At 46.7% G+C, this 16782-nt stretch overlaps 1 protein-coding gene across 2 annotated transcripts in view; it reads right to left on the reverse strand.

Annotated features, from left to right (window-relative positions):
- Nucleotides 1-16782, reverse strand: part of LOC137788555 (matrix metalloproteinase-16-like) — a 60656-nt gene that overhangs the window by 20459 nt on the left and 23415 nt on the right. For both annotated transcript variants that reach the window (XM_068581411.1, XM_068581410.1), the window contains one exon: nt 2152-2313. In XM_068581411.1, the coding sequence (XP_068437512.1) occupies nt 2152-2313 (162 nt within the window). The remainder of the gene's footprint in view (nt 1-2151; nt 2314-16782) is intronic.

Genomic DNA, 16782 nt, shown 5'->3' on the forward strand with positions numbered 1-16782 from the left:
TAATTGAACACATGACGACGCATTAATAACACACTGTGTTACTGTGAAAACCAGGATACGAGTTGCCATGTGTTGATTGGGGCCAACAGATGCAGGAATAGATGACTGCATTAGGAAAGATGCAAATACGACAAGCAAACTCCTCCTTCCCCCCAACGATCCCTCACGGTCATGAAAAGTATTCATAAGTAATGGTGGCATGTATAAATAATGACCGTGAAAGCAACTGTAAACATTCAGGAGTTATGAATGAATGATTTAATGGCCCGACAAATGATTTAAAAGAGGACTAAAATGAACTGAGCGAGCAACTGGATCGCCTCACCGAGGGAGTCAATCGACGGAGAGCAAATTAGACAAAGAATTTAAAACCGCCCATCAAATTAGTTGACACACCAGGTGATCATGGGATTAAGAGGCAGCGCGGCCACACTACTGCATTCACCGGCTGAATTAAACCCCCTGAAAAAGATCCCAGATTAGTGGAGCCAGAGCACTCCGCTGTTATTAGGCGTTGGCCGGGAGTTTTTATTGTCATATCGTCCAACCGTGGAGACTGTGGACTGCTGATAGGCGGTCTGAGTGCTAAATATATCGTTACAATACACAAACATAAAAAAAAAAATCTTTTATGGCACTGTCTCCATTTTAAACAACAGCTGCCTTTTAAAAAAGTTTAAAAAATATCACCGCATTGCGTTCTGTTTAACATCTATTTCTTTTCTTCAACGTCACATTTCCAAATCATATCTGATCTGCGCTGTGCAGAATGGTTTGACGCTTCAGTCATCACGTTGACATTTTACGTCCAGTGATGTTCAGGCCGTTATTTATTCATAAGCAACGATTATGGGTCACAATAAAGAATATGATGAATGAACCTGCGGGCTTTCCTTTCCTACAAAGACCTTTGTGCTGAGGTAAGAAACAACAAGAGTACAGCTTGTTGTCCAAAAGTGTGGGAGTGAATCGATCCTCCACATCAAGCTCAACTTCCCCGTCAGAACTTTTCCCCGTCCACTACTCCCGGTGTGATCCCGCCTGGCTCCCGCTGACTGCCAATCAAAGTCCTGAATTCAGCGTCTCCTTCCCATTCACACTGCTACGCCACTTCACCATGTAAACCCCTTACTCTTAACCTTCTTCTCCTCACAGATAGTTCTCCTTACATCTCTCACTGTACCTATACATAAAACCATTCACACATTTGTTTTTATTCAACTTTGACGTCGCCATCTTCTAATTCCTCTAAACTGTGCAGCTCTCCCACCATTGTCCCCCGCTTGGCCTCCGCTCCACCGTTGCCACGAGGAAGAAAAGGAGGCCGACGGCTGCTGGAAAAAGAAAATGAGCCTGAGAGAGGAGCTGCCACCGCTTGTCCCGTCCTTCAACCCTCGGTACCACGGAGAGGACGAGGGAGGGGCGGCAGCGGAGAGGAGTTAAACGCGAGTAGAGGATGAGGAGAGATTTGATCGCATGCCCAGGTCTGTCACTCCCAGAGGGACGTGTCCTGACCATGTAAGCAGATGGCAGGTTCTTTGGTGTGTGTGTGTGTGTGTGTGTGTGTGTGTGTGTGTGTGTGTGTGTGTGTGTGTGTGTGTGTGTGTGTGTAGCCATTCATGTGACAGACCGGAGTCATCTCAGCAGAGTGTGACTGGTTTACAGCCCCGACAGCTGTACGGGACAATGCTGTCACTTCCCACCAAGTCCTTTTTGAACTTGGATGTCAAACTGAGGTTGAGACGCAAACGTGAATGTTTAAAATAATACATCCTGAATCTAAAAATTCTGGGTGCCTCTAAAACTAAAGATGTAAAAGCATGTCTTGATTGAGGTTTGGCCATTCTGGTGTACCACTAATTCAACTGTGAGCGTGTAAAGATGGAGGCCAAGACTCAAACAGCCGCCCCAGGACTACATCAGCTTTACGAGGAGACGAGGCACTGCAATCCACATCTGCCGACTCAAAGTGTGTGCCGTCGAGGAATGTGTAGGTGCTCACCTACGGGGAATTTAAATGTAGGTCCTAATCTCAGATCTTTGCTTCATCTGGTAGTGTATGAAAGTGAGCCAGTGTGGACCAAACAGCGAATGATACAGTGTGGAGTGATTGTCACTCGGTACGTCTACGTGAAGCTCAGGAGGCTTTACCATAAATCTTCTGGATGCCCAGCAGGTCGTCCATGGGCAGTCTGAAGTTGTCGGTGTCCATGTACTGGTAGAAAGGAGCCATGATGGCCGTGGGGTCGTTGGAGTGTTCGAGGCCAAGCGCGTGGCCGAGCTCATGGACCGCCACCAGGAACAAATCGTTACCTAGAAACACAGGAAGAGCGAGGAGGGACAGAGAGAGAGAGAGAGAGAGAGAGAGAGAGAGAGAGAGAGAGAGAGAGAGAGAGAGAGAGAGAGAGAGAGGTCTCTGGTGAGTGCTGTGCATAACAGTGGAATTGTTTGTTGTGTTTCATATCTCTCGCAGGCTGCAGCTGTTCGGGGGTTGGCTTTGGCGGCACGTTTCCTCCAAAATAAAGCCAAATGTTTTTTTTTGCACTGGCTGATTTAAACAAACAGCCTTTAGGAGAAAAGCTTAGGGTTAGGTCATGGTTAAACAAAAGCAATGCATGTACAGTCCTCCCAACAAGACGTATACACACATCTGTCAGCGTGTGTGTGTGTGTGTGTGTGTGCGTGCGTGCGTGCGTGTGTGTGTGTGTGTGTAAGCATAGATAATCCACTTCTTATGAACCTCTTGAGTGGATTATGTAGCGAGCCACAGCCACTGATGGGACATATTACACAGGCCCGTACACATGTACACATTCATATACATATCCGTATACACACACACACACACACACACACACACACAGACACACACACACACACACAGACACACACACACCCACACACACACTCCCCCTTAACATAGCGCAGAAAGCCCTGCCCTCTGTAATTAGTCTTCATCTGTGGTAAGCCGACGACTACACTGGGTTGACCTTTTGACTCAGCCAAGCCGAGCCCCGACCCAATCCCAACTGTATTAGGTTTGGATGTTTGGGACTTAAAGCCCTCCCTCTCCCCTTGTTCCATTCAAATTCTTCAATTTAAGTCACCGGCGACCAAAACAACCACAAAAACCACTCCTCCTCTCTGATGTGTCGCCCACATGTGGAATCTGACCCGTGAAGAATCTCGTGATGGTTGTGGAGAAACTCACGGCTCCACAATTAGGGTTAGACTGCTACGCCTTATGTATAATTTATAATAGTACACCGGCTGTCTGTGGGAAGCTATTAATGTGATTCCAAGCAGGCTAATGCCTCGAAATAAATGCACTTCAAAGGAGACTCTTTCATGACTTGAATGTCATGGCAGACTGCGATGTCCCGGGATTAAAACCACACATTTAAAAGACAATAAACTTTGGGGAAAAAAAAACTGTGGCTTTGTTAATAAATAGGAGGATGACCTGATCTCTGTTTCAAGGTTGTGCGTCCGATGCTCTCCCCGCTGCCATCTCTCCTCAGTTGTACCTTTCTCTCTTTCTTATCACACAGACTCGACAGGAAGGAAAAAGAGCATCACTTATTCATTGCATTTCTTACTAAAGCGAAGCACTTATCTGCTGCAAATCTGTCACATGAATAACGCATCGGCAGATACAGCCGGTGATTCAGATCACTTCTTAGCGCGTACAGTACAAAGCTTAGGGACGTACGGGCCACACTGCCACAGAGAAACGGTCATAGTGGATGCTCGCGGAGGATATTCGACTGTATAAATGTCAGCGCGTCTTAATCAGGTTGATGTAAAGGCCTCGGCTGCGCGGCTGTGAAGGGACAGACCGACTGCATTAATATCCAGGGTTTTGATGAAAAGGCTCCGCTCCTCACCCAAATTCCTCCAACGAAAATACGGCTCGTAAAAAGTTGAGAAACTGAGGCACAATCTGTGCAAGCGTGCAATATTGTGTCTGGAGATAAGAGTTTATGGCAAATAAAAAGTGGCGCAGAAGAGGAGGGAGATAAAGAGAGGAGAGAAATGGCCCAGTGAATTAGGAATCGCTTGGAGGAAACTGAGTCGCTCCTCTGCAGCCCGAGACTCGTCTCTCGGCTGTGATGGCAGCGAGAGCGAGAGTTAAAGTGCTCAGTGAAGCAGTCACAGGCATCAAAGTATCGCCGTCGAAACTCATTGTGGTGCAGAGGCTCGTGCAATTATTGGACCAAAACGTGACCGTGGTCACTGGTTGGGTTGATGTGTTGTTGGTGCAACAAATTGTCAACACATTCAACAGCAGAAGAATTCCCCGGAGGAAACGCGAGTGCACTGACTGGAATCATTTTCTAACACATTTTCTTTTAATACAAAAACTCATTGACCTTGATGTATCGGCTGTGCTGGATGTATTGCGGGTGAACGGAGGCTTTAAAACACAGCATTCTTTAAAAGCATTAGGCTTCAATACATGGTTGCACAAACGTCATAAACTATACACGTCAGTGTGCAAGAGTGAGTATGTTTTTGGATTTGAATTTAAATTAGAGACCTGTGCCGAGTTACACATGCAAACGGACTACACAGGCCTTAATAGCATCATAGTGCTTGTACTCCCTGTGTTAAACTGTGGACTTTAATGCATTAATGAACATAGTTTTGGTTTCATTAAAGCCTTAGAAGTCAAATATTCCTTCAGAAATCAGGTTGTTTTTTTAAAGCAATAACTAAAAGGTGCAATTTATCAACACATTTTGAACAAAAAAAAGTCAGAAAACTGTCAAGAACGATAATGATAACAATTATGATAACGGTTGTTAATTTACAGGCAAAACGCAGTAAAAGAACAGGAGAGTTGTGCCGGTGACGTCAGCCTCGACGAGTAAAGGGAAGACGTGTCTGTCTTTTCTCATCTCCATCTCGCTCCTCACTCTTGAGTCAGCCTTTCTTCCTCCTGGGGACATTCGAGGTCAGTGTCGTCACTTTGTTTTGGTTGCTTATGTAAGTCACGCTGTGGTAGACGGGGACATCCTGTTGCCCCGGGGGCCACAAACAAAGCCGATGAGGTTTGTACTGCCTGGCTAATTATCAGCTGGGCAGTACATACAGAGCCTGCACAGGGGGAGGGGGACAGGATAGAGGATGAGGCAAACAGCGAAGGATGAGAGAGACAAAGAGGCGGCGCGAGTGGGATAGTGAAAAGAAGCAAGAGAGAAGGTCGCGGGAGGGAGCAAGAGCCGAGTGGGAGGAAACAAGCAGATAAATATAGAGATTAAAAAGGTAAACTGAGGAGAAAGGCTGTTTGGATTGATAACCGCAGGAAGAAAAGTGGAGAGAAAAAAGAAGCAGGATGATGAATAGATGGGGGGGGGGGGAAACGGAGGTGAGGAAAACGATAACGCTCGGGACTATTTGTTATGTTACGATATGTTCGAATGTTCCTGCAATCACAAAAGATGCTGGTGATGAATTTTAGAAGCGTGACCTGCGACCTCTGCATTCGTAACATCAGCCTCCCGCCGGCAGCCGTATGTATCTCTCAGCCCCCAAAACATAACTCGACGGGGGGGAAGAGAGTGAGTGGGCTTCAACAACAGGATGCAGCTGAAGAAGACAAGACCAGGAGATGACAAATCTGTGCAGGGCTTGTGTGATAACCCACTGAGGGTGACTGTGTATTTTGGTTTGTGGGTGAAGAGGGGGAGCGAGGGGGAGAGATCCAACATTGTTGTTTTATTTATCATACTGTGATTCATCATTCCCATCTGTGCCCTTCACTTGTTTGGGCAAGAATTCAGCATAACAAAAGAATGCATCCAAAGCTAGCTTAACTATTTAAATCAGAAAAGCTACCTTCGATGTCAAATTCCGCCTTTGTGTTTTTTTCATGTTAAGTGGGCAGTGACCATAGTGGCAGCCCGCGGCAGCAGCAGCTCTCTTCAGGGTAGGTCAAGGTTGCTGCTAATGAGATAGTGTAGCCAAGAAAAAAAAAATAAAAATAAATAAAGAAGGGAAGATGAAGTGGAAGAGGTGGAGGAGGAGAGTCACTGGTGATTTACGACCGGACGAACCTCTCTCTGTCTTTCCCCCCACGGGGTTGCAGTAAAAGTAAACAGGGCTTGTGATTAGAAACCACGAAACCTCTACCTGCTCCTTCGCCATAATTTACTGGCACACGCCGCTGCTGCTCCCACTGCCGCCCATCTGCCGGCTCGTGGGGCGCGTGTGACGTGGGAATGCAGACATGAGCACTTGGAGGCAAACACGAGCGCACCGGCCCACAAATCAGATACGGGGCCCAGGACACCGCTGTTCAATTGCAATAATAGCTCAGGTTGTCGGCGCGGGCCTCTGGGGGCCGGTAACCCGCTCCTTACTGTTTAACTAAGCGCTCTGCGGTCTGATCGATACATGGGGTCTGGCGGCGGCGGCGTGACCCAAAAGGCCGTCCGCTTGCTGGATTCTCTCTTCCCTCGAACCTGTATGCAGGTCTTCCCTCAGCTTTTTCGACGTTTCTTAATTGCACTTGTCAATTGTTTTTCTTCTCTACACAGACAGGAAGTGCTTCTGAAAAACCAAAACCCAAACACTAACCCCTTCACTCTCCCGACATCCTGAACCGCCGAAAGCCCGCGAACAAAGCTAACGACCTAGCGATTGTACAGACGAGGTTGCCCAGCAGAGGATACCAGCTTCGAACTCCTCCACCCTTTCTTTGGAAAACAAAGCCGGGACTGTTATCTCGCTGCTGTTGCTTTGCCGTCCACAGCGCCCAGAGCAATAAGCACTCTCTTTGTCCCCCGAGGACCTCCAATGTTTCCCCATTGTTCAGCTCCCACAACTACTCTAGTGGCTGACGCCGCACTTTCAGTAAATGGTCTTGGAAAAAGGAAAACGGCGCCGCCCGGTAAAGTCAATGCAAAAAAAGAGGCTAATTGAAACCGTTTTTGCGCAGTGGGACGGTGGTTCCACACCTTTTCATACTGGGGTTCACCCTCAAACGGATGGACGTGCACCTTCTTCAACACCACCACCGTGTTCAGCACGCGCTCACTGGATTCAGCCGGACGGTATTCAACACTATTCATCACATAAAAGCGGACGCCATTTTAAGGACTTTTCCGTGCAATTGTTTGCCGTCTGTACTCTCACTTGGAGTGTCAGGAGCTGGATGTTTCCACCATGAATTTGTGACTTTTAGCCGACTGCCCTCTGCTCGCTTCTTCACGCTTTGTCTAGCCCCGTCAACGGCAGCGTGTGGTGTAGCGCTGCACGTCTGGCTGAGGATCACGGATGCCTCTCTGGCCTCCACGCTGCACACGTTTCATGGATCTGTAGATCATATATTTGAACGTGATGCCCATGCAGCAACATTAGATAGAAGGAGTGGATCCTGAAAAGGCTGAAATGCGACGTAAGCTGGTGACACCACCGGCTGTTATCCACCGGAAGGGTCCGAGTTCACCATCCTGTGACACTGGGTGTGGTCTCTCGTCGCTGCGCTCAGACAACAGAGCAACCTCGGCCCTGAAGGAAGCTGTTGATACGTGGAGCGGCAAAGCAGAGCGTCCAGAGAGGCAGCAACCAGAGCATCGGCCGTTCAGGAGCGCCGCGCCGTACCGACGGGCTGCCCGTGAATCCTCGGCCCAAGTGGTTGCAGTCGGTGCCTGGCTCAGAGGGCCGCCGGGCACGCGGCGCTCTGCTGGCTGTCCAAACAGAGCCGCGTGCCCGAGTCGACAGAGTTGACCATTGTGAAGAATGCAGCCAAAGCACAATGGCTGAATTCTGCCCGCTTCTCTCTGCTCCACACACACACACACACACACACACACACACACACAATCGCAGGACTAAACAGAAAACACACAGCGGGCCACTCGATCCATTTCACCAAATCAACTCACAGGACCACGAGTATACGTTTTGGAGTTGGAGTGAAAATGCCTCTTTATGGTTACATCTTCATGATGACATTTTCTGAACCAGACTGCCCTGGCTTAGTTGTATTACGTCGCTATATATCCACTTTACTGATGATTATTCATCCCAAATCTCATTGTGTAACTGTTCTGTAAAAAGCAGCAGCAGTCAACCCGAGAATATATGTCCACACCGAGGTATGAGGTTTAAACTACAGTGATGTTTGACATTCTCCTCATCTAGAGTCCAGTTTCCGCTCCAAATAAAGCGTCATTTGTGTAATTGCCTGAAATTCTACCATTATTTGACTTTTTCTCTGTTTGTAATATGTTTTGACAATTGAAAAATACCCGTGGGGACTTTGATGAACCCATTGCTGGCTAGTTAACCCCGGAGCTAATCAGCGGCCTGACCCTGGCAGTGTTCGTATCAGCTCCACGCCTTCAGTAACACTATCCTTCAGGGAATGGTCCGCCGCTCCTTCCATCCTTTCACTATTTGCCTGCCCTCTTTCTCTCTCTCTCTCTCTCTCTCTCCCCCTCTCTCTCCCTCTCTCTCTCTTTGTTCCCTCGGCTGTTGACATTGGTTGAGCAACACTTGCGCTGTTGAATCTATTACACTTAATTCTCACAAGCCTGTCAGAGAACAAAACCCCGGCTGATGGGAGCAGCATATGTAAACTGGAGTAATTATTTATTTACAGAGACCGCTAGAGACTCAAATCTGCGTGTGGAATATTGCCAGGGATCCAAATATTGGCCGTTTTGTTGTGGACGCGAGGAAAATAAAACAGCAGAAAAGAGGGATGGGAGAGGGGGGGCGATGTGGAAGGGATTGTTGCCAAGAAAAGGACATCCTTTATTCTTGTCATGTTTATCTCTGTGCAGCACCTGTGAGCGAGACGGGGATGTGTGTGTACACTTTCATTGTGATCATTAATCATTAATAATGCATTCGCAAGCGCACACTGCCGCAGCTGTGTCTGTGGACAAACGGCAAACAGCCAGTGTTAGAAACGCCGGAGAAAAACTTTCTAAACTCTTGTACGGGTAAACTCGTCGGAGTGGTGATGGTGAGAGAAGGACAAGGGGAGAGAAAAGACACGGGCAGATCTGACATACTGCTCCTCGTCTTCTAATGCGGCCGAGGTAGTTTTACTTACTCTTTGGATTCTCCTCAGTTCATTAAGAAGTGCGGCAAACAAACGATGACTCAACACCCAACAGATCTTCCACTTCTTCAAACGCGAAGGCTTGAAACATCTTTTCTCCCTTTCTTCTTGGAGGGGGAAAAAGGAAAATGTTCAGTGCTCTTCTGCTGATGCCGACGACACGTTTGAAGTGGAAGTCAAAACACAAACACTGGATGAAGTGAAGACGCGAGGTGAAAAAAGGAAGTGATGAAAGAAGTCGGAAGCTCGGGCTGATTTTAACCGCTGCATTGCAGCTCCTTTGGTCTCGTACTCTTCTCCTGACAATTCAACTACTTTCACTGACATTTTAAGTGCATTCATCTCTTCGTCTCTTTGACCGGCAACAACAATACAGATATTCACAAAAAATATTCACAGTTTCAGACCCGCGTTCCTCCGGCTGCGCTCACTGCTAACGCTTTAGCTGCAGCCATTATCTTCCCGTTTCTGCCCTTGAACTGGCAGCAATTTCCTTCACGACTTCCACTTCCAGCTGAGCCTGTCAGAGACACTCGGGATGAGATTTGAACTCCTCGCCGTGCTCGAACCCGAACAGAACGTTCGACTCCTCTCAGCACTTTTGCGTCAAGTGATACTTCACTCGGTGCTCGCACTTTAACTGAACCTTCTGTAAAGCACTTTTGTTCGAGCTGACTTTTCAGCTTCTTTCAGTATTTGTATTTCGACTGTCACTTCGACAAAAAAAACATCAACTCAACGTCATTTCAACAGTTTAGCTGTTCAAACTGCAAAGCGGCAGTGTTTCCTCAGAAAATGAAGCCTTTTCAAGTTTTAAAAGAAAATGCTCGCTGCTTTTAAACTGTTGCCAAAGCCTCTCTCTGCTTTTATGGATGGATCAAAAGGAGCATTGCCAGGTGAGACTTTCTTCCAGGATGCAGAACTACAAATCTGATATTTACAGAGAGATGTTGCCTTTATGGATCTGTCACTGAGTCTCTAGCCAGAGGTCGTATTTCACATTACGAGTGTCGTGAGTGACTGCCTTTAAAGGTAGATCGATCTTTTGGAAGCATTAGCTGCTGAGTGCCAAAGAATCCTTTTTTCTTCCTGAAATTATTCCCTTTTAGATATGAACAAAATTGATAATAACACGGCTTATTTGTATACAAAAACAGATCAAACATCCCTCCAGACTCGAGTGATATTACTTGAAGAGCGCTAAAATGAGTCCTCAGAATGAGGCCAGGCTGTTTATACGCTTTTTTTTTTGTTGTTGCTAAGGATTATGGGTACGAGGTTATGAAAGCCTCTGACTGACTGGTGGGAGGGCGAGCCTCCCCAGGTGCGCGAAATGTGTGTGTGCGAGCGCCTCCGAGAGTGTAAGTGTGTGTGTGTGCGCGCGCGCGTGCGTGTGTGTGTGTGTGTCTGCGGAGGCGGAAGAGAGTACTGCTGCCCACGTGGAAGTTGATGCTGCTGTCAGTAGGCGGCCGTCTATTTCGAGTGGCGGCCTGGTGGGCAGGAACGATATCGCTGCTTTCTTTCTCTTCACTTCATTCTCTTCGGGAAGGCGTGTATTTAAATCCCTCGTCTCTGTGAAGAGCGGCATTCACGGTAAGAAATTAAACCAACATGGAGTGTAACCTCGACGGTATTTTACGACGCAATACAGAAGGAAATCAAGGTGCTGGATGCAGAGAATGCACGAGTGTGTAGATGATGGAGACGCGTGGCAGCCATTTTCTCACATCTGTGCTTTTGTCACGGCTTTTGTTACTCTAAATTTAAAACTACATTTCCCATAAACTCTGTGGCTCTCTGCCATGGAGACGGTGTCAGCACGTCTCCCTTCACCATGACGGGCAGCTTTTGCATTTGTGAAGCTCACCGCTGGAATACTGGATCTTTCGTCAACATGCAAACGTGTTTTGTCTTAATATTGTTCATACTTTTGGTCGAACAGGATGCAGAGAAGTATGAGCACTATTGTCCAGCCCCGACAAACCTCCACCAATCACAGGTCAGGTCAGGACTACTGAGCTCTGTGTGTTTTCATATCTTACAGATGTACAATGTGCCGTATATTGTAAAACATATATCTATCCATCGCGGTAAATAACACTCACATCCTGGACTGGCTCATGGAAGGTCTTATACTGACCTTTAAAAAACTGCACTGGATCATATCAATGCCAAAGGACATCCTGGAGATAAACTACCAGCAAGGTAGTGAGTTCTTCCAGCACCCTTGGAAAGTGTGTGTGTGTGTGTGTATGTGTGTGTGTGCATGTGTGTGTGGATTGCTTTCTGTGCTGTTTTATCACCTGTGTCTTCCCACATGCTCTTCAACTTACAGTAACCCAACCATCAATACTGTTCCTAATGCCTGCCCAAATGTAGCCATGCTGAACACACACACACACACACACACACACACACACACACACACACACACACACACACACACACACACACACACACACACACACACACACACGCTTGCAGGCTTCCAGTAAAAGATAAAGATCTGCTCCTGTGGTAAGAAAAAGCTTCTGATTCCTTCCATTTATTTTCTTTGAGATAGAGCGAGGCCACGTCAGAGTGTGGCGAGATAGCGGGACAAAGAGAGAGACAGGAGGACGTCGGGGAGATTGAAGATCTTTTAAACACGCTGCGCCATGAAGGAAGCTTTTCTGAAAAGCTTCAACAACCTTGAAAGAACGGAGGAATGTTTGTTTTTGTTTTTTTCCTTGGTCACCTTTTAATTGAGATAGAGCGGGGAGACAAAAACGATAAAATGATTAAAACATTACCCTTTTTATATCTGTGTTCATATTTAGACAATGGGTTTACGACATCATGACTACAATTATGAATACCTCATCTGATTTAAAAGACAAAGATGCGGATGATACGCTTCCAAGACCTTCTCAGTTCTCTGACTTATCAGACTTGACAAAGTCAAAAAATATCTAGAAATGACAAATCATTTCATGTAGCTGGGATTCTAACAGAAAGTAATTCCCTTTTAAGTTACACTTAAAATAGTCAATGGGTTTTTATCTAATTACAACTATCAGACGAAGCTTAACTTCCTCAAACTTTGTCAGACCAACATGACGTCATTCTTTCCAACATTTGAAGAATATACACTGTAACAAGGAGATATTACTCTCCATTAGTACTGGATGTCCAGTAAGTTACTGCCTGCCACAACTAATGGACAGCAAGCAGGAACAATCTCATAAAAAAAGTAAATAAAGTGCATATTTTGGGCTTTTTAGTAGAGAAACCGTCCCCAGCATCTGAATCGGTTTTGTTCTTATTCCAGTTTTGTCACTTTCTTTAGTAGTCATTATTTCAACCCCTTGAACAGTGCTTTGGAAAATAATAAAGCCACATGGCAACTAAGCCTGCTGAACTTAAGGGAGCGTGTGAGTGCGAGTGTGACAAGGGAGGAACAAAGAAAAGGAGAAACCGGGTGGAAAAGACTCCGCTGCTTCCTCCTCATCGCCCAGTAGGAGCAGCAACCTAAAAATAAACCTGCAAGGACACCATATGCTCCTCAACGGCTCTGAATTTCTCCTCTCTCTTCATCCCTTCGTCTGTTTTTTTTTTTTTTACTTCCCTCACAATACCCGGCTCGACGTGAGGCTGCTCGACGTGACGACGGCTCCGCCGTCCGCCGCTGGGATCGTCTGCTCCGAGAGGACGGCCGCTCTGACCGTCCAATCAAGCGTCAGGATTGGACATCAATGATAAACCGTTCTGCCAATCGATGCCAGGGAGCCGAGCTTTCTCCCGTAACCAACAATCAATCAGCTGATCAATGTCGAGCCGTCTCGACAACCCCTCCCTGGGCCAATCCCCGCTCTGGTATTGAGCGCCATGCCAACTTCTCCTCGGTTATCTAACCCCAATACTGTGGCGTATTTGTCCACCTGGCGACGGTGTGTTTTTCTAACCTCTTTGGCCCGTTTTTTGGGGGCAAGGGTGAGAAAATAATAAAGCTCTGGAATCTCTCATTTCCTGTGTGTAGGTCTAGCTCGCATGCTGTGTTATGTTACATAGTTTTCACTGATACAACTGGAGGCATACCAGGCCTTATAAGTCACCCTCGGGTGAGACTGGGTGTTTGCTTACAGTCATGGTATGCAGTGGCAGTGATGAATTCTGTGTCTGGGGCCAAGCTGCTCTTTCTTTTCCATCATCCAATCAGCCTCACTGTGACTGAAAGTCAAAATGGAATCCGTCTTATCTGTACCTGCGTGCATCGCTTTGATTTTTCACAAAGAAAAACACAGCGGCCTCAGCCCACAAAGATGACCTTGTGATAAAGCACGGATGAGCGTCTGCTTGTTCTCCTTTCTTTCTTTCTTTCTTTCTTTCTTTCTTTCGGTTGCAGAAATGGAAAAATGTCAAACACAAACGTCTCCTGCAAATGCGCTCCCTTCTCGAAAGTGGTCGTGGCGCGTTGAGCTCCGATGAAAAGACAATCTAAATCATCTCAACCTCCAGTTCCAGGTTGTTTTCTCCTGCCCACCCTGCCCCATATCCTGTGTTCACACTAAATCCCTCCGCAATCCTCTCCTTTCTGCTCTCAAGCGCTCTGCTTCTTAATTTTCACCTTTGTTGAAACCTTTCGTCTCATCAAATCGTATTTCATCTTCTCGCTCTCCCCGCTTACATCTTTTCCGATCCAACCCCTCGCCCTCCCCCCTTCGCAACCTATTACGCCTTTAGTTTATTCTCTGAAGCATCTATCTATCCCTCCATCCATTGATCCATCGCGGCTATTCATCAATCAGTCTCTAAAGCCGAGCCGTCGAGGAATGCGAGGCGGCTATAGGAGCTCCCGGACCACTTCTCTCCGCCTTGCCGCTGGGGATGCTCCACTCGCAGCGGGGATATTGGCTTATCACCCACCCCCGCGCACTCCTTCCCTGTTGTCTCTCACTTTGCATCATCCTGGTTAAAATAGCCAAGCGGCAATCATTGTGCAATCCTTAACGCAATAATGTGTGAAATCTCACAGTGTGAAATTAAATGCTATAGACAGAAAGAGGACTGATGTACAAACACGCCCCCCCCTCCATCCCATCAGTCAATGTGTTTCCTGTTAGTATTTGACTTCAGTTCGTCTCTCAGAGAGAGAAAGGCAATACTGAGACAGAACGACGTTGAAGGGATCAGTGTAAGGTTCCTTCAGGTTTGACATTACATAACTGTGTTTTTTTTCTACCGCCAGCATGGAGACACAAAGCAAACACTTCACAAATCACCCGGGCCGTTGCTCAACGGTGTAAAGTCTACCAGGACGTGTACAGCGTGCGTCTATGTACACGTGTCAAGTACGTCTTCACATTGGCCAACATCCAGGATGTAGATACTCAAATGTACTTCTTCCGTCAATTGGAGCCGTGCGTTCCACATCGCTAACAAGACCGATCTGAGTTTGATTACGACGGGATGAAACCCACAAACAATTCCCTCAAGCCGAAAGTGCTTCTCTGATCCGCCGTTGGAAGCGTTTGTTCATTTTTCGACGTTGCTTAAACAAATCCCTTTCCCTCCACTGCGAGCTTTTTTTATTTTTTTTATTTTTTACAGCAGCAGCACCAAAGGCTGACGCGCACTTTTGTAGACGTACACGAGAGAGGAGGGAGGGGTGCAAATGGGTAAATCCGTCAGTTAGTCTTCATGGAAACGGATTTCTCCAAACCTCTGTGTCAAACACGCTTCACTCTGGTGCTCTGAACTCTGCTCGGGCATGACGTGCAGCACATAAAAGGTTCTGGCGTTGGGGGGGTTTGGCGTGCTTGGTGAGATCGCGGAGTCCCCCGTCAACCGGAGCACTTGTTTATCGCGAAAAGGAAGAAGTTAACGCGGCGCCTCCCTTCCCCAAAGAGCCTTCGCAGTCGCGATGCGCAGATATCGCTGCTGCCGATGCAAACAGGGAACGTTTGATGCAGTTTGCGGCATCTAGTTGTTGCAAGACAACTAATGAGTGAGTTGGTGCAGGAATCAACAAAAACCTCAGATCGGTACCGCTCTCCTGATGCCAGTGCTGCTACCTTCCTTTTTTTTTCTTCTTTTTTTAAATGCGTTTGATTTTGCTGTCACGCCACTTTCTCTCCTCCGTGATAAAAGCATCAAACTTGTAGAAAGCAGCCGCTGTATACTGTGCATCCAAGTCTTAAAATTCCATTAGCTAATCCCGGTAAGAACCTCATTCTGCCGTGTGAGCTAAAAATCCCACTGAATGTAACTTTTGAGTAATCCTCTATCCCCCCGATGCCTGAGTTGCAGCGTGAGCGAAGGTGCAGACAGAACAGTGCAGATACGCTTGTGTGTGTGTGTGTGTGTGTGTGTGTGTGTGTGTGTGTGTGTGTGTGTGTGTGTGTGTGTGTGTGTGTGCGAGAGAGAAAGAAAGTGTGTGTGTAAGCACATAAACACTGTTTGAGAGCGTTTATCGCCGTGCAGACAGGGATTAATCCTCCAGCGTGCATCGGTGACGTCATCATCCCAAAAACAACAACAACAATAGCAGCCGCGGTGCGACGCCATCAACGGTCACCGGGACGACTGATCCTTCTCGACAACAGCGCGGGGGATTAGGCGTGACCGTTTACTGGACAGGAGCTCATCTCCAGTGTGTAACTTCAAAAAAATGAAGGAAAAACACACAAATAGAAAGGAGGGAACGGAGACTGAAAGAGAGAGAGAGAGATGTGTGAAAGAGGAAATACACATCATGTGCGGCTCTGAGCTAAAATGACATCATCCCCAGCTGTTCCCTACACCGCATGGTACAGGAGAGACGACATGGCCAAGAGAGGGATTACAAACCCTTGAAGCGTGTTGCATTGGGAATATATGGAATTATCTTCCACTGCTGGTAGAGATTTTAAGACAATCTCTTAATTAACATGAACATCTACATGCTTGGTTTTATTACAATAATGTGTTTTAAAGATGGAAGCTTTTATCTGACATAGAAACACATGTAAGCAATTGTTGTGGGGAAATTAAGATGAACCGGTGGATTCCTCACGTCCCGTGATGTCATCAACTTTGATCCGTTACAAATCCGGACCGTCCAAAATTGCATTTCCTGTCTGACCGCGGTGGGAAACAAGGCGCCCAAACCAAAGCAGCCCCTCGCTTTTCTTTTTAAACACCGGTGTGTTTTCCGTCCAAATGCCCGCCGATGCTTTTCCAATCCACTCTGGCAGCAGGTAATCTTTTGGTTCGGCTGATATATGCCGTCGCATCACTTTTTATTTTTTACATTGGCCGGTCAGTGACCCCTCTGATGGATTTGCTGCAGTTGATTTGATTACAGCGATGATGACGGACTGCATGCAAAAAGAAATTGCAGAGCAGCGCACTGAAGCAATCATTTCTGATTGGCCGCCTTTTATGTATGTGTGACTTTATTAGTTTTGTTCCATGTCCTTGGTATCTACAAATATCATCCAGATGATGTCTAATGCTGAATATTCACGGTTCCATTCATCATTTAATTCATTTCAGATCCAGCATCAGATACATCTGATACATATCATACTGATATCAGTATTGCCCTCAGAAATCCAGCATTGTCTGAGCTTTGATTCCTGCTTTACAAAAGCAGGAATCAAACCAGTAATGTACTTTTTATTGCATTAAGCCAAGCTTTCAGTTTTACAGAGCGCTGAGACTAAACCTTGTGTATCAAAATG

Source organism: Clinocottus analis, unplaced genomic scaffold, assembly GCF_023055335.1.
Source record: "Clinocottus analis isolate CAN_PGR_092001 unplaced genomic scaffold, fCliAna1.0.p SCAF_18, whole genome shotgun sequence".
Classification (NCBI taxonomy): domain Eukaryota; kingdom Metazoa; phylum Chordata; class Actinopteri; order Perciformes; family Cottidae; genus Clinocottus; species Clinocottus analis.